The 22,644-nt window shown below is 34.6% G+C and overlaps 1 protein-coding gene across 2 annotated transcripts in view; it reads left to right on the top strand.

Moving 5' to 3' along the window:
* The window catches only part of PRKG2_1 (cGMP-dependent protein kinase 2), a gene marked incomplete at its 3' end in the record, with an annotated part of 98,823 nt that overhangs the window by 21,044 nt on the left and 55,135 nt on the right, over window positions 1-22,644 (top strand). For both annotated transcript variants that reach the window (XM_051212317.1, XM_012943999.3), the window contains exons 2-4: window positions 5,750-5,916; window positions 9,343-9,456; window positions 15,469-15,574. In XM_051212317.1, coding sequence (XP_051072487.1) covers window positions 5,750-5,916; window positions 9,343-9,456; window positions 15,469-15,574 — 387 coding nt within the window. The remainder of the gene's footprint in view (window positions 1-5,749; window positions 5,917-9,342; window positions 9,457-15,468; window positions 15,575-22,644) is intronic.

Genomic DNA, 22,644 nt, shown 5'->3' with positions numbered 1-22,644 from the left:
GCAAGCTGTGTATGAGTGATTATTCACTTGTCTGTAGATAACGGTTACACTTTTTTATCCCATTATTTAGAAAATAGGTTACTTAATATAGATGGTATATAAAGTTAATAGTACAGAAAAACAAGGCAACTATATTGATGATATAATTATGTGCCATTTAGCTAATAGATAAATCTTTATCATAAATTTAAGCAGATTTTATGGTAATATCTTCTCAATGTTTTAAATTTTTATTATTGAAAGATTGATTAAATTAGTTATTCTATGGTGAATTTAATTACCTATTCAGTATATTTGATTGTAAAAATGCAAAATACATTTCATCATTAAAATCAAGTCGAATTTATGCGTTTCCTGTCCACGTGACATTCACATGATATTGACCAAGTAATCATAACAATATTTAATCAAAACAAATGTGTCATTTTGCTTAGATAAAATGGTTATTACAAAAGTGTATTATGAAGGTATGGTTGAACATGTGTACTACTGAATGAAGAGTGTGAAATTAAGGCAAAACAATAGTATAGTTTTCTTAATTGACTTTCTTCTAGTAATTTTAAAGTTGGTGTTAATTAGCAATTAAAACTACGTGCCTAAAATATTGTTTGTTCGATAAAAGTTGTTTCTACAATAAATAAAGAGAACTATAAAGGAGGTTTATAATAACACAAATTATTCACATATTTACTTGAATGATATATTAATAAATAGTTTAGTCAGCAAGATGATATTATAAATGTTATGAAATTACTGCGTACATCATTCATTTATTCTAAATCACTGATGATCTTATTTTTCTTAAGAATAACAATAAGTGAATTTTGTGCAGGGTTTTGATAGAGATCCATTCCTTATGATGATGCTTCTTGAAGCCCAGCACCTCCTGATATGTTGAAGTTAGTGTTTCCTTGATCCCTTTCCAGTCGTCCTCTATATTAGTTTATTCTTCTTTCAGTAGATCTTGTAAGGCTTGGAACCTGTTATTGAGAGTTATCTTGAATGCGTTGAGTTTGTCAGTATTTCGAAAGAAGGCTGTATTGAACCTTTGTACTGCTATTTCCCCAGCTGTCCAGTGTTTCTTTAGCTTCAGTTTCGTGTTGGCAACTACCAGTTGGTGGAGATCTGAAGCTTTGTCGGCTCCTCTCCCAGTCCTTACGTCTTCCACTGTCCTTATGAAGTTTTTATTGACACAACTATGACCTATCTGGTTCTCTGTGGTGTGATCCGGTGAGACCCATGTAGCTAGCTTCGTGTGGGAATATTATGCCACCGATAACCAATTTGTTGAATGCCCATAGATTTGCAAATCTCTCCACATTTCCATTCGTTTCTCCCAATCAGTTCATGTTGTCCCATGATATCTTCATAACCGTTGTTGTCCATTGCGACTTTGGCGTTTAGATCTCCCGTCAGGATTAACAGGTCCTTTCCTGAGTACTTCGCTAACATCGACTGCATTTTCTCGTAAAACTTGTCTTTATCGTTGTCGTTGCTATCATTGGTGGGTGCATAACTTTGGATAATATTCATTGTAATCCCCTCCTTCTTTGTTTTGAATGATGCTTTTGTGATCCTGGATCCATGAGATTCCAATCCTATAGGTGCATTACGCGCTTCTTTAGACAGCATCAGAACAACTACATTAGTGTATGGAACATTTTCTTCTTCGTCACCAGAGTGCAGCAACATATCTCCCGGATCTAATTTTTTCTGTCCAGCTTAAGTGAGCTCAGTGCGTTTCACGGATTCCGAATACTGCCAAGTTGTATTTCCTCATTTCCGTAGCTATTTGATTAGTCCTCCCCGTCTCCCACACTGTCCGAACATTCAATGTCCTTATATTAATTTTTGCTTTAATTGCTTTAAGGGGAATCGGCCTCGTGATTTCACCAATGAATTCAATCTATGATCCATCAGATTTTGTAAAATATGTTGTTTGAAAAATAAATAATCTGACCCATCATTTAGATTTTATTAAAAGTTGTAATGATACCCGGCAATTTTAGTTAATTGTTTTTTGCCTCTACGACTATATCCAGTTTATCACCAAATTATGCTTTAGTCATTAAGTTTATTATTTTTTATAACACTAGATTTGAGTGAGTTCTAATGCGGCCGGGTATTTTTTCTGGTGGAAAAAAGGAACAGACAAAAGCTTCTATTGACGTTTATTAAATCATCATCAAAGCTTACAAGTATATATCTGAATAAATGAATAATGTAGCGTTATTTACCGTACATATTTCCTATTTAATTTTCCGTAAACACAAAAGCACGTTATAATCATAATATCGCATATTAATTTGAAGGGACATAGTAATATATTATCTTCATATAAAAGCTACTGAATTATAACTTGTAACAAAATAAAATTGTAGAGTGAATAATTTCCATTTTCATAATAGGAAATGTTTTATTTTGAGCGTTTTTCCTCTTCCCTCGTACTCTTAACCTCACTCTTAATAAAAATGATTGGAAATAAACTTCAGAAGTACGGAATGAGCAATAGTAATAATGTAGTGAATGAAAACTCAGGTGCATTATACCAATCTGTTGTTTCATGCAAACTCACACAATGCCTTTGTAAAATATCGAAATCAGATATTAAATACATCATTTGCACATTTTCCTTGAGCTGTCCTTTACATACTCCATCATTTTTCCAATTATGTTGTTATTTTGGCTGCTCTCCATTTCTTACCTGTTCTCTTCATTTCAATCATCTGCTGGTAGCCATTCCACTTCATATTCCTGCCATATACTACTTATATCTAGCGCACACCACAATAGTAGTGGTAACATAAGTGGTACGGCTGAAGGTGGGGAGAGTCAGCTATCCGCTCTCGAAATGCTCTCACATGGCTACATGCATATAACCACTGCCAGGGAAGGTCTTCCCACTTCATCCTCGCGGCGGGGCTGTTGGCTACGAAATTGAAAGGACGAAAAGCGAATGTACGACGCTTTGACCGGGTTGATAGATATGGAGGATCCAACTAGGGGAGTTGGAAAACTCTGATTCCAAACCAATGATGCACATAGACTCCAGTATCCTGAAAGAACATATCGCGTATGAACCAATCGCTGTTCACCGGTTACCATGGGACTACATCTTCCGAAGTTGCTCCATTGTGTTGTGGATCAAACCTTGAGGTCGAAGGCTCCGGTTGTAGCCCCTTAAGAAAACCACCTGCTTTGGTTTGGGCACCCGGGCAATATCATAGCCCACACCCAAATCAAGTGGCTTGTGTGGCGCATATATGTTTGGTGCCCCCTTGTTCCAATATTTTTGTGTTCAAATAAATAAATAAATAAAACCTAAGTATAAAAAATGATGTCAGCCAATGATGCAGCCAAATGGAAAGATTCATATCACTTAAAATGAAAGGACCATTATAAACATATTTTTATAAAGGTTCTCTTCAAGTTTGAAGAACAAATATTTTTACTAAATGATATTGAAAATTAATAAATATTTAAAGGAAGTCTGTAACATATAGAAACATGTTTTAGGGCTTCGGCTTTCCTGTTGCCGATATAAAGGATTTTAATTAAACAGTCTATATTGACTAATATCCATCCTCAACAGATAATCTTGGGACAATTTTGCTTAGTACATTTGGATTATGACTAAAAATGGAATACTGTACATGTGTTTTATCTCATTTATGACTCATCAGTTGATATGCAGATTCAGTTAATGAGTCACATATTCAAGAAATAGTTGAATTCAATTAAAATTTAACAGATGAACGTATATAACTTCTCAATAGACAATACTGGCAAAATGAATTGATAAATGAATAATGTTCGTAATTTTTCTACTTGATAAACAGACGGTACCAACAATCAGTTTGATATTATTTCTAAGAATTTTAAGAATAGAAAACATAACGAATAAATTTCAAATGATCCCATTTTCTTTTTAACCTATACAACGAAGTTATGTTTCATAAATGTTATAAGTTTCTAAAACTTGATACACCATAAGTTTAATTATAAGATGATTTGTTTGTTATAAAGTGCTTGTGTGTAAGATTTTAATTTAATGAATGTTTGGTAGTTTCATAGTTAGTTTACTTGTTATCTGTTACAATATTGAATTGATTAATATGACATGGGCCCAAATCTAACTGATCGATACTTTTAAACAGAAGCAGTCTATATAATAGAACACAACATTAACATCTATTCTCTTTTTGATTTTAATAAAATGCAGTTCCCTAAACTAATTATCATACATAGAGATAAATTATTGTCAAAGATATTTTTTTCAAAAAAATACAGATTTCTGTAGTTACAGTCGAAGGTAAAAGAAAACACCAGTCTTTTTGCATCGTTCATTAAATTATATGATACCTAAAATTATAGGAATTGGTATTGTATACATCCTTAGATTACTTGACTATTTTGACCAGATAAGTGTGTTAGATACACTCAAAGAGTATTTATAGGTTATATGTCCTTGTAGAGATTTATTTGGTAACAAAAAAAATTATATGAATAACATCGTTCGTTAATCAGTATGAAATGCCTGCCTTCAGGCGATCTGTGCTGAGAATTCTATATTGTACCAAAACATAATATTGAATAAAGCCATTAATAGTTAATAATAATAATGAATTTTTATAAAAATATTTATATTGTAGGTCATTCTGATGTAAAAGAAAGAAGTAACAAATTCTATCTGAACATAGTTAACATTTTTATATAGTTTAATATTAGCGAAGACCATTAGTTCATACTTTAGTGGAGTTCAAACATATCGGGTATGAGGCGGTTATATACCTCTAGCAATAGAAGGTGGTTTTACAATATCGCGAATCGATTGAATTTAGACGTGCACACATTTAGATGATCTAAGGTTTAGGCGCTCACATAAAGGACCAAAGATCCTGGGTTGTATACCCCATGATATGTCGATGAGTGCACACTGATTAGGAGTCTCGTACTAGAACAAAAGCAGCTATTCAGTGCCTCCCATTATTCAATGATTGATCTAACCAAGATCGAGACATGATCCTATTATTAAGACTTATACTTCTCAGTTTCACTGAACATGTAGTTGATAATTTTATATTTTCATAGTTAAATTTGGATAATCAGTTATGAGATTTAGCATTTATGAAAAAATATAACTAGTACGAAATAATAACAAATAGGATATTATTAGAAGGGGTTTTGTGGAGATTTTAGTAAGTTCAATAATTGAAATCATGAGTCAATTGAAGCTAGACCACCATAGAAAACGTGAAAGCACTGGACGGCCATTTTGTCTTAGTATGGGACTCCTCAGCAGTGCGCATCCACGATCCCGCACCCCTCCCGCGAACCCAGGACCTATCAGTCTCGCGCGCGAGCGCTTAACCATTAGACCACTGACCCGGCCGGCATCCAACGGTGTTAATGTCTAACTTCAACCAATTCACGAAATTGCGTCACCATCCACCATTATCTTCAGTGGGCTTCCAGGTTTTCCATGGTGGTCTAGCTTCAATTGACTCATGATTTCAACTATTGAAATAGGACATTATCAGTTAATTTGAGTATAATTAATGGTCTTTAAGAAGTTGAGCCGAAAAATAATATTGACAGGTGATTTTTAAAGTGATTTACAAATGAAAATTATTTACATTAATCAGATCAAACTTTTTAACCTCATTGATGATATTCTTTTAATGATACTTATAACTTCTCTGTGTTTTCATTTTTTTTCACTCGAAAAACCCATCGTTTTTCAAAACAGGTCTTCTAGTTTAATTCGAGATGCTATCAGTAATAATACATTTTTGAAGCATTTAGAACAATCACAAATTGAAGAAATAGTAGCTTGTATGTATAAAAAACAAATACCTCATGGATGTTTTATTATACGTGAAGGTGAACCAGGCGATGCATTGTATGTTGTTTCAGGTAATACTTTATTGATAGTGAAAAAGTTTCACAAGTTTTTTTGTTGCTTCGTTTCCCTAATTTCCTTTTTACTTTCATGAATAGTTCCTTGTTAGTTGGAATGACTCATCATTCTTTAAAATGATTTATTTAATAATGATAATAGAATTTTGTAGTGTCGCGTTGTTGATATTCACCATTACTCACAATGAATTGTTGTTGGTGTATGTGTGTCCTGAACTGAGTTTTACAATTTACCTTGTAGTCACAACCGAAAGATATTAGGTTTGAGTCGGTGCAAAGATCAATGCTGGGACCCAGGTAGATGGAGATGATATGATATAGTTGTACAGGATTCTACTGCTGGGCATTCTCGTATTTCTTTAAAGTTTATCCTATTCTATAATCTTCGGAGAAGCAGATAAATTTTCTGCTGTTAGGTAATAAATTAGATAACTACATTTTCTCTTTCATATGATTTTCCCCATTGATAAACTTAACTAAAGCAAGAACAATCAATATAACAGAATAACATGAACTTCGTTTATTTCACGGTTTCTCATCAAACCTTTATAAAGTAAACATATTCCGAAAAGTCTAATGTCAAGTAGATTAAAAGCATTCAGTAGTGCTATCTCAAGATATCTCACTGACACAGGACAGTAAGTCGATACACTGAAATCTTTCAAGGTGACTCACAAACAATCAAACTCCAATCTTTTGAAATTTCCCGAAGCCATAGCGATCAAACGTCTAAAACCAGATCTATGTATCCAAAACGAAGCCGTAATAGATCTTTCTTCGCCTTGGTAACATTATATCCGTTTATTTATTTATTGTGTCATTCATCGTTTCAATTCTTTCTGAAGTTTGATTACATCATTGTCATTCTCCTTCAATTCATAACTAACTGATTTCATTTCATATCTTTGTTTATTGCCATTAATCTGCTTACAGTTGCTTCATTACATAATCATCTAATGTTTATTAACTTTATGATTTCTAATCACTATTTCAATGTTCGAGAAACAGCATTTTTATGACCTTATTATCTCTATCAGAATCTTCGCTACATTATGATACACACATTCATTTCTATTCACCTTCATAATAATGAATGTGTCGATATATGTAATAACGTTGTAAGCAGCTGATGAGAACCTAGCGAAACAAAGTAAAATTCATATCATTCGGCACCGATCTTCGATTTTTCTCTCTTTAAGATAAAGGGAATTATATGTATGAGAATAATAGTGATATTCGTTGAAATCACTTTACGTAATTTATATTATATTATGAAAGTTCCCATCAATAACGATTCATAAAAACAGCGATAAGTATGGAAGAACTTATATGATAAACATTATCAATGTTTATAAGTTGAATATGTGAATATTCGAGAGTGAAAACTAAGAGAACGGAACCGGAATTATTTAAAATGAGATAATTATGATGTAGTTATGTAATCCATGAAACATTAAATAAAATAAACTGATTAAATATAGACTTACAAGTCTATCAGCTGAAATGAACGTGCCAAAGCACGTATATTGGAGGAACAAAAAGAAGGGTTAGTGTCTGCATTTCCGAGCATATTTCACAGAAGCTGAGATTAAAAGGATAACACGTTTTCAGCATTTCGATAGCAAGCAACCGGTTTGACAGTGGTCATGGTGTTTATGTCCCAAATTTCTCCAGGGTTTAACATAGAATATCGGATTTACTAAGTTTTGCTGAAGCAGATACCATAAAAAAGATTTAAACCTAATTTACGCATCCAAAAAGACTCAGCTATCAATCCCGCCTTGCTGTATTGACCTCATTCATACACATTTGTTATGGAATTTTACTTTTCATGACACTAATTATTAATTCTCAGTTATTATATGATATTCACTTATTTAGTCTATTCAATTTATTTAATATTTCATGGATTACATAACTACATCATAATTATCTCATTTTAAATAATTCCGGTTCCGTTCTCTTAGTTTTCACTCTCGAATATTCACATATTCAACTTATAAACATTGATAATGTTTATCATATAAGTTCTTCCATACTTATCGCTGTTTTTATGAATCGTTATTGATGGGAACTTTCATAATATAATATAAATTACGTAAAGTGATTTTAACGAATGTCACTATTATGCTTAGCTTATAAGGATTTGATAAGGAACTGTGAAATTAAACGAGATCATTCATTTTTGTATTGGTTGTCCGAATCCTCGGATTGATGTTTAGGACTGCAACTAATCAGTCACTTATTGGCATATGTGCATACTGTGCGTATTGCCTCGATATTGCCTTAATCTACAAGCATTATAAGCAAAGATGGACGATGGCTAGCAGGTACGAAACGTGCGTCCCGTATTATTATTATTATTATTATTATTATTATTATTATTATTCAGAGTGATTTATCTTGTGATAACTAATTTCAACAAGTGACTGAGCTATGTGGTCTATACGAATACACAATAATTATTTTAAAGGATAAGAGGTGTTTTGTTGAGGGGCCAGATATATATGTGCATATCTAATAAAATCATTATATAATAAGAATACTTAAGCTGAAGGAAGTTGCGTAACGCCATGTAATAATTAATAAAGTGGATGAATAAGCTAGTTATTTAATCAGTCACTAGTGTTCATTACTTAAATACGAGAATAAAGAATATAAGTATTTAGCTTGACAAGAGGGTTGTCTTGGGTTCCATTTTGTAGTGTTTCATTGTCGATTGATAGTCGAGCAGAAGGAAGGCGCCTTACAAACATTGTGTGTACAAGTAAGTCAGATTTATTCATTTGGATTCGTATGAATTTCTTGAAGTCTTGAAACACCGAGTAATGTAGATGCTATGTCATAGATACGTATAAAAGCTGACTACACGGTATTATGATATACATGATCGACAAGATATGTAAGGATATAATTTTTAATCGTCCATATTTCCCTTACTCTACCATGAAAAGTGATATTCAACTTATTTGCTTGTTATACTGGGACCTGTTTGACCTGTTCCATATAATAATATAACACAATAATAATTACTAAATTATTGGTTATAAAGGATTCCAACCTAGACACAACACTGTATAAATATAAAAACAGGAAAATTCCACATTAGCAGATAAAAGGTTTTATAGGCAATAAATAAATTCACCAACTACTTCCCTGAATTTTGAATGTTCGTTAATAACGCATTAGTATGCTAAATCTTTCTTCCTTGAGGAATCTTAGAGCTGTCTGTTGTGAGAAGAGTTGGAGTTATTTAAATATCAACCTCAGAAATTATTCCAGATATAATTTCTACATAGAATTAATTATCTTCTATATACTTGACGCTGAAATTCTATCAAATTTTCCGTTCAAATCTTGACAAATATCCATATAGATTTACTTTATTTTCCTCATCTTTTTTGTCTATATTTTTGTTATTAGATGGAATATTGGAAGTATACAAAGATAATGCATTACTTGGACGAATGGAAGTGGGTCGAGCTTTTGGTGAATTAGCATTACTTTACAACTGTAAACGAACTGCATCTGTTCGAGGTGAGTATAACATAATGAGAAGGGAAATTACTTCTATATTGCTATTCTGACTATCAGTTGATCTTGATTTCTGTTTAGTAATATCTACTGTAACTTGACAATAGGATGATCATCTATCAATAACGCTTTCATTCACATTTCGTTAAGAACTAAGTATTATGTTTCTGAAATTTTTAGAATTTTTTGATAATTTTAAGTTAAAAAATCCCTATACAATAAGAAAGCACTGAAGGATTGATTTGCTCCAAGTTATAATTTATCTTCAACCCATATAGAAGAGATAACATGGCATCAAACATAAGACATTTTAAGTTCCATGAAAAACTTATAATCATCGAATTAATTAATAGAAATTTAATGTTTCATATGTTAAACTTCAATGGATATACAAAAAAAGGATTTCTATGGATACAATATCGTTACTAAACATTTTTTTCATAAATTATTTCACCATGACATAAAACTATTTTCCTTTCTAAATTTTGTATATCTTTTCTTTCGTAATTATCACCACTTCATTAGTTGTCTTCTCAACGTTCTTATACGTGTCAAGAGGACAATTATTTCATATAATACTTAGTTATAAATAAATTACACTTTGTTCATTTAGTTATGAATCTATTACCCTGTGAGTTAATATTGTTAGGATTAGATAAAATAGGATAGTTTCACCCTGTTTCATGATCAGTTCTCGCGGTTATAATAATCAATTAACCTTTTTCTATTGAAGTGTGAAAATATATTTTTGTTATATTTCAATGAGTAGAAAAATTGTATTTCTGACATTTCGTGACTTAATGTGTATATGTGAATAAATGGTGAGAATTTTGAAAAATTTCATAATTCTGTAATAAGAGTTCCAATTTTACTAGATTATTATTTATTTATTTATTTGAACACATAAATATTGGTACAAGAATGCGCCAAATATATATGCGCCACACAAAACAATGAGAATTTACGGGGAAGGAGAAAAAAAAGAGATTGATGTAAGGTGGTGTAATAATAATGATGGTAAAAATGGCGGAACAGACAGGTACAATCAGAAGAAATCTTTCAGTTAAGGGAGACACAACCACTTTTTATGAAGAAAGTAAAAGAAGGTTACAGCAGGATCGCCACTGGCTTCTATTCTGAGCCATATCTGATAACGTCTCTAGCCACTGTGTAGCACCATCTCTCAGACCCCAACCAGGGAGTCGTGAAGGACCGGCAGAAGCCAGTCCTTGCAGCTTTCTTTCATACCACGACACCATGTCATACACTGAACACCTCTCCACTTCCTCCAACCAGTCCCAGAGTCGGCAAATAATGCACGACGTGGAATTCTCTGGGACGACATTCGTAAAACATGTCCAAGCCACCGAAGTCGGTGTTTCAAGATGGTGACACCAATTGCATTATCATCTCTGTGCCCGAACACACGATGCCGAACCTCTGCATTACTGACATGATGTTGCCACTGAATGTCAGCAATCCTTCGGTGACAGCGACGATCGAACACAGAAAGTCGTCTAACGTCCTCAACTCGGAGAGGCCAGGTTTCACAAGCATAGAGCAAAACTGCTCTCACCGACGCGTTGTAGATCCGACCTTTTACAGCCAGACTAACATCACGAAGGCGCCAAAGATGGCCCAGATTGGCATAAGCCGCTCTGGCTTTCACTATACGTGCATTGATCTCATCACTCACACCTCCACCAGCACTCATACAGCTACCCAGATACACGAACTTCTCGACTACGTCTATCTGCTTACCATCCAGGGTGAGTACAGGATTGGAATCCTACCAGTCTTGTAGAAGTACTTTGCACTTCGAAGGTGCAAAGCACATACCATACCTACGGACACTGATTGCCAACTGATTAAGTGCGGATTGCATGCCTTGGGCATTATCGCACAGTAAGACAATATCATCCGCATACTCAAGGTCGAGAAGTCTCTCTCCAGGCAACAGATCCACACCACCATTACTTACATTCATCAGAGCTGTTTCCAGAATTTCATCGATGGCAAAGTTGAAGAGGAATGGTGAGATTGGGCAACCCTGCCTAACCCCACTACTCGTATGGAACAATGGAGAAAGATGGTTGCATGCCCTCACTCTGCCTGAGGTGTTTGTATATAGGGCTTTTAGGATGTTAATAAACTTCTCAGGCACACCCTTCTTCAATAGACAATCCCAGAGAACAGTCCTATCCAACGAATCGAAGGCAGCCCTGATGTCAAGAAACATTACGATTGTTGGCCTTTGATAAGTATGGCGATGTTCTAACATTTGGCGGAGGGTGAAGATATGATCAATACATCCTCGACCAGAACGAAACCCAGCCTGCTCCTCGCGAGTCAATCTTTCTCGAGTTTTGAACAACCTACGAAGTATGACGGAAGCCAATAGCTTGGACGCAATCGGAAGTAGACTTATCCCTCGATAGTTTTTACAGGAACGACGTGAACCCTTTTTAAAGATAGGGACAACTATTGACTCATTCCATGACGTTGGTACACTCTCTAACACCCAAACCTTTTTAAACAACGTCGTCAATTCCTTAGTCAAAAAGTCACCACCATCTTTAAAAAGAGCCGGAGGTAAGTCATCTGGGCCAGGTGATTTGTAACGCTTCAAGAGTTGGAGTTCCTTGCGGATTTCCTCCTCGTTTGGTGGATCAGTCGTCACCGGCCATGGAGGGCAGGACAGTCTGACCGATGTTGCCGGAGCAGCAGGCCAGTTGAACTGCCCTTCGAAAAATTCTGCCCATCGTCCAAGACGCCGATGGATGTTAGTGATTGGCATCCCGTCATCCTCGCAGATTGTTTCGCTCACACCAGACTTCTTGCTCCCAGTGGCTCGGATAAGTTGGAAGAGCTTCCGGTAATTACCAGATGCAGCTGTTGCTTCCAGCTCATTAGCACGCACCGACCACCAGGCTTCTCGGTCCTTACGCAAGCTTTGCCCAATTTCCTTACGTAACTTCCTTCGTTTGTGGTCAAACTCACGGTCACCCGGAGTAGACCGACGGGCTTCAATGAGTTGTAAGGAACCAGAAGAAACCCAGTGCTTATAAGTGGGACATTTCGCGAACCCACAGCTGACTTTACTCGACATTTTCATGGTGTCATGCAATTGCGACCAATGCTCATCTATACTTTTCGGTGGAATGGTAGCTAGCCTAGAAACTAGCTCGGTTCGATATTTACTTGCAACAGAAGCTGCAACCAACTTGCTAATATCAATCCGTTGATGGCGGTCACTTTGTTGTCCACTGAAAAGTAAGGCAAGATTGGCGCAGACCAAGGCATGGTCAGAGTCCAGATAGGTACTCCAAAAGGAGCGGCAGTCTTGTATACAACTACGCCATCGGTAGCTGATTGCGATGTGATCAATCTGAGTCAAGGCTTGAGATTCAGAGGGAGGACGCCAGGTAGCACATCAGCGATGACTGTGCCGAAAGTTAGTGCTAGCCAGAAACAGATTGTGGTCTGTGCATAGTTGCAGTAGACGGTCCCCGTTATCTGACCTGCGACCAACAAGTCCCCATCGGCCACCCAAACGATTCCCTTCTGTGCCTAGGCGCCCGACCTGAGCATTCAAGTCTCCGGCTAGTACTACAATATCTGTCGAACGCACTTTCTGGAGAAGAACAGTTAACTGGTGGTAAAACTCATCCTTGATTGCATCCGAGCTGCAATCTGTCGTTGCATACTCGGAGATGACGAAAAGACATCGTTTCTCACGCCGATTTCTTCTCACTTTGATGGAACTCTAATCTAACAGCACATAACCAACCGACTGTTAATGGGGATCCAATCGATTAGTGCTGCCTCAGCTCTAGCGCTTAGTGAGACACCAACGCCAGCAAGACCAGACGAAGATGCCACAGGGTCCCCGGATAAGCGCACGTAAAACAAGCTTTTGAAGCGACAGATGGAGATCGAATTTGTAGTACTTTACCAGAGTCTTGAACACGGGTCTCGGATAGACAACAAACATCAATATTAAGACTTTCCTAGGACATAGCCAGCCCTATCTGTTGCCCGACCTGTATAAGTGTGCGAACGTTGAAGGCAGCCAGTTTGAATGGTGCAAGTGGTTTCAGAAAAACTGCTTCAGTACTCATATTCGGTGGTAACATACAATTTTCAACCGGACAGTGACTCGAGAACGTTTAGATAGAGTCGAATTTCCACCAAAGACGAGCTGCTGTATAAACTGAAAAAATAAGTATAAACGGAGTAGGAATAAAAGAGGGTGAATAATGATGTAGTAAATAATAATACTAACAGTAATAATAATGATAATAATAGTAATGATAATAATTTGGATCATTTGACTGTTATTCGGAGCGAGAAATGTAGTTTCCATAGATATAGAGAGTTCATCATTTGCGTGTGGGCTGTGATACTGCCCGGGTGCCCAGACCGAAGCAGGTGGTTATCTTAGGGGGCCACACCTCGAGCCTTTGACCTAAAGGTCTAACCCACTAGGCAGTGGAGCATCGTAAGGACATGCATTCCCATGATAGCCGATGACCGAAAATTGGTTCATACGCCATTCGTTCCCGCAGGATACTGGAGCCCATATGCACCATTGGTTTGGGATCCGGTTAAAGCGCCGGACATTCACTTTTCGTCCTCTCATTTTCGTAAACAACACCCCCGCCACGAGAAGGCAGTGAGTAGGACTTCCCTGGCAGAGGCTATATACGTGTGGCCATGTGAGAGCATTTCGAGAGGGAGAGCGGACTCTCCCCACTCTCGGCTGTACCAGGGAATTTTGGGCATTCTACTAGATAGTGGAAATGATTTAGTGGTTTATAGCAATATACTATTCAGTATAAAATAAATTATCGAAGTATGAAACTATAGAATGGTTTACATCTACTTCTTAGGATTGGTTGATCATATTTCATGAAATATTAATGTTATAGTGGCTAGCCCTATGTCGGGCCCAAATAGCTTATTCTAGCTTCCGGACAGGCCAATTTATTCATTCTTCTTGAGTCACATTTTAACCTTGTTAATTATTCACTTTTCCTCGCTTAGCCTTTGCCTCCCTTCTCTTTGATTTGATTTGATTATAAATATTGAATAACGCTTAAGTCAAGTGAGTTGGCTCATATACCTTCTTCACTGAGTGTCGTTCCGTTTCGCTTTACTTACTATCCACTTCACTGCGTTTCTCTGATCGTCTGTCTAGACCAACGAATATATGAAATATACGTATTCAAAATCTATTCTCGTATTTAATCTATTTAATTCCGTTAATCACTAACGTGAGTTAAGTCGATGATTATATACATGGATTGACGTTATGCATAAGTCGATAGCGATAATCACGAGATCCAATTAGAGTCGGATATTCGTGGGCCACTAAAATGTGTTTTGTACTTTTTTAAACATTCAGAGATTTACATACTCAGTTATCACAGCTAGTTATACCCAGCCACCCGAATCGAAGTAGACAGAGGTGTAACGAACGAAAACCCAAGCACGGAAAAAACAATTGTATTATAAAAAATTACACACTGAATTTGTAAAACATGGAAACAATACATTAAACACACTATTTGCACATTGTCTTTGGGCTGTCTCTTACAAACCTAATCATTCTTCTATTCTTGTTGTTACTTCGGCCACTCCCTGTTTTTATTTTTCCCCTTAGTTTTTCTCTTCTGCCAGTGAGAATCCCACTTGCGATTCCAGATACATACAACTTATACTTGTTCCCATAGGTGGTGCATACTGCAGTGGAAGGTTTCTCCGAACTCAATCAAATGATTGAAATTCGTTTATTTCAACTATTAAGTCATTCCTTCATCCACCTCTATTAGTGGTGTACACAAACACTGTACTGAAAGTCTAAATAACTGTATATCAAAGTATATATATACACAAAATATCTATCTTGTATTATGAATTTGTGAATAAAACTTAATCATGCTTAGTTATCATCTTGAGAGATAATACAAAACTTTTTTTTAATGTTTAATTTATCTTTCTTCAAAATATTAGCTGTAACCAATGCTTCAGCATGGACATTAGATCGACGTACATTTCAACAAATTATGATGTCTTCATGTATACATAGACAGCAAGAAAATATGAAATTTTTAAAAAGGTAAAATAAATTAGTTGTAAATATCAATAAATGAAGTACTTTTTTTAATCTGTAGATTGACGGATTCTGTTTTAATTTAGGCAAAATAACCATTCACCAATTTTGTCTAAATTACTTAACTTATTAAGAGTATCACCAAATTTTATTCATCCTAATAAAAATATGTATTAGTTTAGGTATGTGTATATAATTGAATTATTAGTACTTTGAATGAATATTTGCTCTAGTCCGTATTTCACTAGAGTTTTACCATTTAAAATTTATCTAGTTTTTTTTAGTGCTCCTGTTGATCAAATTATGATTAGGATTTATAGTTGTACGTTAGGGTTAGGAATTAGAGTTAGGGTTTTCACCACAAGCCGATATCAACTTTAATGCCAAAATGTTATTTAGTTATATTTATGGATGAGTTTCGTACCAAAATTCAACACCTACTGTCTCAAACCTCATTGGTTCGTTCATATATTATAGTCTCATCGATTTCTTAGTTAGTAATATTCGTATGTAATTAGTTGCATTGATCTATATACATAATACTCCGACCCTTAAATTAATCAGGAGTTTATCTAAAGATTAATCACTGTCTGGTAAATAGTCAACATCAAGTTCATCCCATTTATTTTAATACGGTTGAGAATATTTATTTTATAATGGAAAATGTAACTATTATTCAGTCGAACAGTAGTTTGTTCAATCTGGATGACTATTTTGAGTGTATACTTATACAACATTTCAGAATAGAAGAAAATAATCGACCAGTAATCTTAATTTCTTTAGATTTAATCAACCGATGATTATGCTTGATCAGTACTTTTTGGATACAAATGAACTAATCAGTTGGTAAAATTCTTTCCAATATTCTTTTATATAAATTATTCGATTAGGTTCACATGAATAAACAAATATTTAAGATACTAGATAGTTTATATAAAACTGACGAAAACTTAGTTACGACTAAATAATAATTAATTAATTCAAAGATCGAATATATTAGTTTATTTGGCATTGAATTAAATTAATTGTATTCAATACCAAATTATATCTGTATGGAAAATCTTCTAAATTCGGAAAAAAAAATTAGATCCCCTCTAATCAAATTATTTAAATATTTAATTTAATTAGAAGATAGTTACTAATCGCATAAAATCAATGATTCGACATTTCTGTAAAATAAATTTATTTTTCGTCAACTTGTACATTATTGAATCAATACAAACTGCATTTATATTGGTAGAAGTTGAAGTCAACTATTTCTTCTTCTTGTTGTTGTTGTTCAAATATTACAGTTCAATGATTTGTTGTTCTTTTTTGAAAAAAGACTTTTCTTTTAAACAATGTTTTCAATGATTAATTGAAATCAGATAAACCATACAGAAAAAAACACTCACTGATAAACAGAAACCACTAAACCTTCTCCAGGAAAAGTTTTTCTTATTACTTCATATAAATGATTTAACATAGTAATTATATTCAAATTTTATTGTTTAATATGTGATATATTAAGTTTAGATATTTTTTTGCTTAAATTATAATTAACTCTAAAGATCTGGGTAAATAAAAAAATTAATAAGATGAATTATTTATACGCATTTCAATAACAATTTACACATTTATGTATTCTATTAGGTCGACCACATATTTACTATTCGTCAGGTTCTAGAACATAGGCATACTTATCGGCGTCCGAAAATGGTGGTCTTTCTCGACTTAAAAGTAGCATTTGACTCTGTAGGCCGAGAGGTTCGGTGTCAGTGTTTGTCACTGAAAGACGTACCTCAGAAGTACATAAACCTTGTAAAGGCTCTTTACTCGAACACTACTAGTCGAATCAGAGCTTATGGTGAACTGTCATCTACTTTTGCAACCTCAAGTGGTGTCCGTCAAGGCTGTCCACTTTCTCCATTTTTGTTGAACTTCATCATAGACCTATTGATGGAAATGACATTCTCGTCGACTGAATTTCCGAGCATTGATCTCCTACCAGGAGGTCCACTTATCGACTTAGAATACGCAGATGATATAGTCCTGTTTGGTGAAGACGCTGGTAAAATGTAGAGTCTTCTGGTAGCACTAAGCAACAATGCCAGAATGTTTGGAATGCGCTTCTCTCCCTCTAAATGCAAGCTGTTGCTTCAGAACTAGTCTGCGTCAACACCTGAACTAAGGATAGGGAGTGAATTAGTCGAACGCGTTGACAACTTCACTTATCTTGGAAGTCTGATCAGCCCTAATGGGTTGGTGTCTGACGAAATCTCAGCACGGATTCGAAAAGCTCGTTTGGCTTTTGCCAACTTACGTCACCTAAAATGAAGGCGAGATATCCGTCTATCAATTAAGGGGCGTGTATATTGCGCGACAGTTTGTTCTGTTTTACTTTACGGTTGCAAAAAACGGTCATTAAGAGTAGAAGATACTCGTAAGCTATAAGTATTTTACCAAAAATACTTTAGAAATTTTACTTGCATCTGCTGGGATCACCAGGTAAGTAATAGTGAGGAATCTAGGACGCAGGTTTCGTCCTATTTGGGATTCATCAACTGGATGTACCTGCATCCCAGAGTTGATGTTCACCCTGGGACTCGAACCGAGTGCCGTTCGCTTAGCTACTGAGTCCTGATAGCCACTTACTTGTTCAAAGGTTCTGGGTTCGAGTTTCAGAGTGAACATCAATTGTGAGATGCTGGTACATCCAGCTGACGATTCCCAAATAGAACGAAACGCGCGTCCTGAATTCCACTGCTAACCACCATCCATCTTTACTCATAAAGCTTGTGACCTAAGGCAATATCGATGCAGTCCGCACAAGATGCACATATGCCAACAAGAGACTGATCAGTTGCAGTCCTAAATAACAATGGAAAGATACAAGTAAACAATATCAAGTGAATTTAAAAGTATTTCTCATCATTTGTCATGTAATTCTTATTAAAATTTTATGCAATCAATCAAACAATAAGTTTTTTATACATTTTGCTTATTTTGAAATCAGATGAAGAAATATGTCAATCATTTTAATAATAATTAAACATGGAAAATGTATTCATCTGTTTATCATTTTTTTAAAGATCGTTTTGCACCATATTAGTTAGAATATTATTTTCTATCTTATAAAGTAGTATTAACAATATACTAAGTATATATTAACTCTCTGGATTAAAATGAAGAGTCTATAACTAAGGAGATGAAGCAGCTTTAAAATGCCCCCTTGGTCTTTATATACTTTGATAGTTGAGATAAAGTGGAAATATGATTTATAGCCGTATCGTGTTAGTTATTTGATGAAAATGTTTGGAACTAATCATCAGTAGTACTTTTTAGTCAGAATAACCGTTAGCCCTCAAATATTCTATTTCTTAAGGCATGATTAGTGAAACCTGTCAAATCAGGCTTTTTGTGAAACAACTTGATGAAATCAGTAATTCTAAAAATCATTAAAGTATGTGAAAGATGTGTCTAATAGGACGATTTTTTTTTGTTTTAACAGTCAAAATCATGTATAAAAGCAATCTATCGGGTATGATAAAGAAATGTAGGTTTCTAATAACTGATCACTAAATGGTAACTGATATATTTGTCTAGCTCTTAGTGCTAAACTAAGTCTATCAACCACTAGTCTATGTGACTCGATATTGGTTGCTCTATATTTAGGTACTGCCTGGCTGGATATAACGTTTCAGACTGTGAAATTGAGTGATGCTTTTTAGAGTTTGACAAGAAAAATCAGTTCTTTTAAAACTACAGACATGCCTTCCAAATAGGTGTCAGTGAGTGCGAAACCTAGTTCCAATGTTACTTCCCAACAACATCTACTCATCTAAAGTCAAACCTAGGTTTGCTCATTGATATCAGGAATATGATGTAAAACTATGTGGCTTTTGAGCGTCTTAGTCTTGTATCAGGTGTATCGACGTGGAAGAGTTTAGTTTTCATTTTTATCAAAATTGTCTACAACTCACTGTTTTAAAAAATGATTTACCAAAACTTCCTCTATGAAACTACTCATGTAAATCTACTGCTTAACTATCAAACATCAGTTTTATCTCATAGAATTCCAGTTCTTTAAATAGGTTTCTTTTTTATAGGTAGTTAGGAGGTATGAGTTATCCAGCTTAGAGAACAAACCTCCATCAACAGTTATCTTGCACTAAAGCTCTCTTTCAATAGGATTTCATTGTATCCCTTCAAATTATGATATACTAAAGGTAGAATATTTATTTGAGAAAATGCAAAGTAATCAGTCACTTTTCTATGAACACTGCCCAATCGATTATAGTTTAAACCATAACATTTGTTAACAAGACATCGGTTCGTTTGAAATCCTTTTATTAGTTATCTACTCATCTGGTTTTTATTATTGTTTTTCCACTTCTGAAAACTAATTTTTAATAAATAGGTTAGCTTTAATTTTGATTGAGATTCCAATGTTTGCAAGTATTTTGTTCAGCTAAATTCAATATAATTTATATTTATCAAAACAAGTCACATGATTTTGTTTTTTTCCAAAATTTGTTTTCATTCACCTAATTCATTGGTCAAAAAGCTTATGCATATTCCAATCTATCTATCTATCTATCTATCTATCTATCTATCTATCTATCTATCTATCTATCTATCTATCTATCTATCTATCTATCTATCTATCTATCTATCTATCTATCTATCTATCTATCTATCTATCTATCTATCTATCTATCTATCTATCTATCTATCTATCTATCTATCTATCTATCTATCTATCTATCTATCTATCTATCTATCTATCTATCTATCTATTTATCTATCTAATCTATTATTAAGTGTTTTGTAAAAGTGACTTTCACACTGCATTCTTACAATATTTTATTTAAAAAATGTAATACAGATATTATATGTAAATGAGAAGCAAATTAATCTTGTGAATAAGTGGATTGGTATTAGCTATTCAGAAGACTGATTTGTTTTTTTTCCATGTTATTGATTGAATTAATTCAAAACGAGTCTCAAATTATAAATGAATTTCAGAAAAACAAATCGATAACGATACTCGTTATTCAGTAATTAATTAAAAGAAAGAATTGTTTATTTTCGTCAAGTTTAAACACAGTAATATTAATAGAATGTTTTTATTCTTCATATAAACAATTAACAATTAAGAGTAGAAATAAACCGTATTTCATTAGATCCCTAAATGTATCAATCAACTTTCTAATTTAATTTCTGTCCACTATATTATCCCTCTGTAAAATAAATTGTTAATGATTCACAGGATACTTCAATCAGATACTTCTTTTTACATTCAAAGGAAGTGTAAAAATAAGTTTGTTAATTCCTATTAAAAAGAGTGAATTTATTTTCCTATCCATTTTCGTGTCAGGTAGACCTACTAAACATGTTTAAAGTGCTAGCTAACTATTTTATTGTGGGCTACAACCGCGTGCCCCCAAATGCCCTGGTACTGCTGAGAGTGGGGAGAGACAATTCTCCCCGTTCGAAATGCTCACACGTGGCCACGAGTATACAGCCACTGACAGGGAAGTCCTACTCACTGCCTTCTCGTGGCAGGGGTGTTGTTTACGAAGTCGAAAGAACGAAAAGTGAATGTCCGGGGCTTTAACCGGGTTTTTGGATACGAAGAGTCTACCTAGGAAAGTTGGAAAACCCTCATTCCAAACCAATGGTGCACATGGGTTCCAGTATCCTGATGGAAAAATGGCGTATGAACCTATTGTTGGTCACTGGCTACCATGGGACTGCATCTTTTTACGTTGCTCCATTGCCTTGCTGATCAACCCTCTTAGGTCTAAGGTTCTGGGCATAGCTCCCTAATAAGACCACCTGTTTCAGTTTAGGCACCCGGACAGTATTCTAGTCCTCGCACAAATCGAATGATTTATGTGACGTATATCTATTTGGTGCCTCCCTGTACCTATGTTTATGTGTGTAAATAATAGTAATAATGATTATAACCGCGTTATTTATGTTGATAACCAACACTGTCTGTAGAATGTGTACGAGACGATGAGTCACTAGTTTAATGTATGAATAAATGGAAGATTCTTGCATAACAGTAGAGAGAAAAGAGAGAGAGGTGATGTGAAACTGTGCGTATAGACAAAAAACATTCTTTCTAAAATAGTTCAAGTTGAAACCAAAGTAATATGAACGAAGTTTGGAGTCTATTGAATTATTATTAATAGCAAGACAAGTTTCATTCAATCAGCTTTTATCTCTTTTCACAAGTAACGTCATATACTAACTATAGCTTAACAATCCTTGGTTAGTGTTCACAAAACATAGTGTTCTACTAACAATAATTATTCACAAAAATAATACATTTGTAATATCTCAATGAGTAGAGAAATTAAATGTCCTGATATTTCGTGACTCAGTGTAAGCCACTTCTTCGGAGAATAAACAAATTAAATTAGCCCAAGTTTTATTTTGTTTGTTTATTTTCTGAAATGCCTTAGATTGAGTCACGAAACATCAGAAAATTTAATTTCTCTACTCATTGAGATATTACAAATATATCCAATTCTCAATTTGTCTGAAATTATCAAGTCAAATCTCGATAATCATACCAACTAACATGAGTGTATTCACTTGTGACTAATTTAGGGAACTATAAAATATTTAGCTAGAAGTTTTGACTTATGTAATTCGACCGAATTGTGAGTGGAAAATCTATCCGAGCTGAGTGTGAATGATGATCACAGTATACCGAGATTGACATCAGTTGGAAATCTAATAATACTGAAATCATAAATTTTTAAGAATTTATTAAAATCACTGACATAAATAAATGACTAGTAGCTAATATTGCTTATCATTACGATCAGTAATTGTCACTCTGTAACGAAATCTTAAAAGTAATCGAACAATCTGATTAGTTGAAATATTATTTATCCAGATAAAACTAGTATTAATTTCAGTAGTTGGACTCATGAGTCAATCTAAGCTAGACCACCGTTGAAAACCTGGAAGCACTGGATGGCCATTTCGTCCGAGACCAAAGGTCTCGGGTTCGAGTCCCTCGTGCGGGATTATAGATTCTCACTGATAAGGAGTCCCATACTAGAATGAAATGGCCG

Source organism: Schistosoma haematobium, chromosome ZW, assembly GCF_000699445.3.
Source record: "Schistosoma haematobium chromosome ZW, whole genome shotgun sequence".
In the NCBI taxonomy this organism is placed as follows: domain Eukaryota; kingdom Metazoa; phylum Platyhelminthes; class Trematoda; order Strigeidida; family Schistosomatidae; genus Schistosoma; species Schistosoma haematobium.
This window is presented reverse-complemented; position numbering and strand designations above follow the sequence as displayed.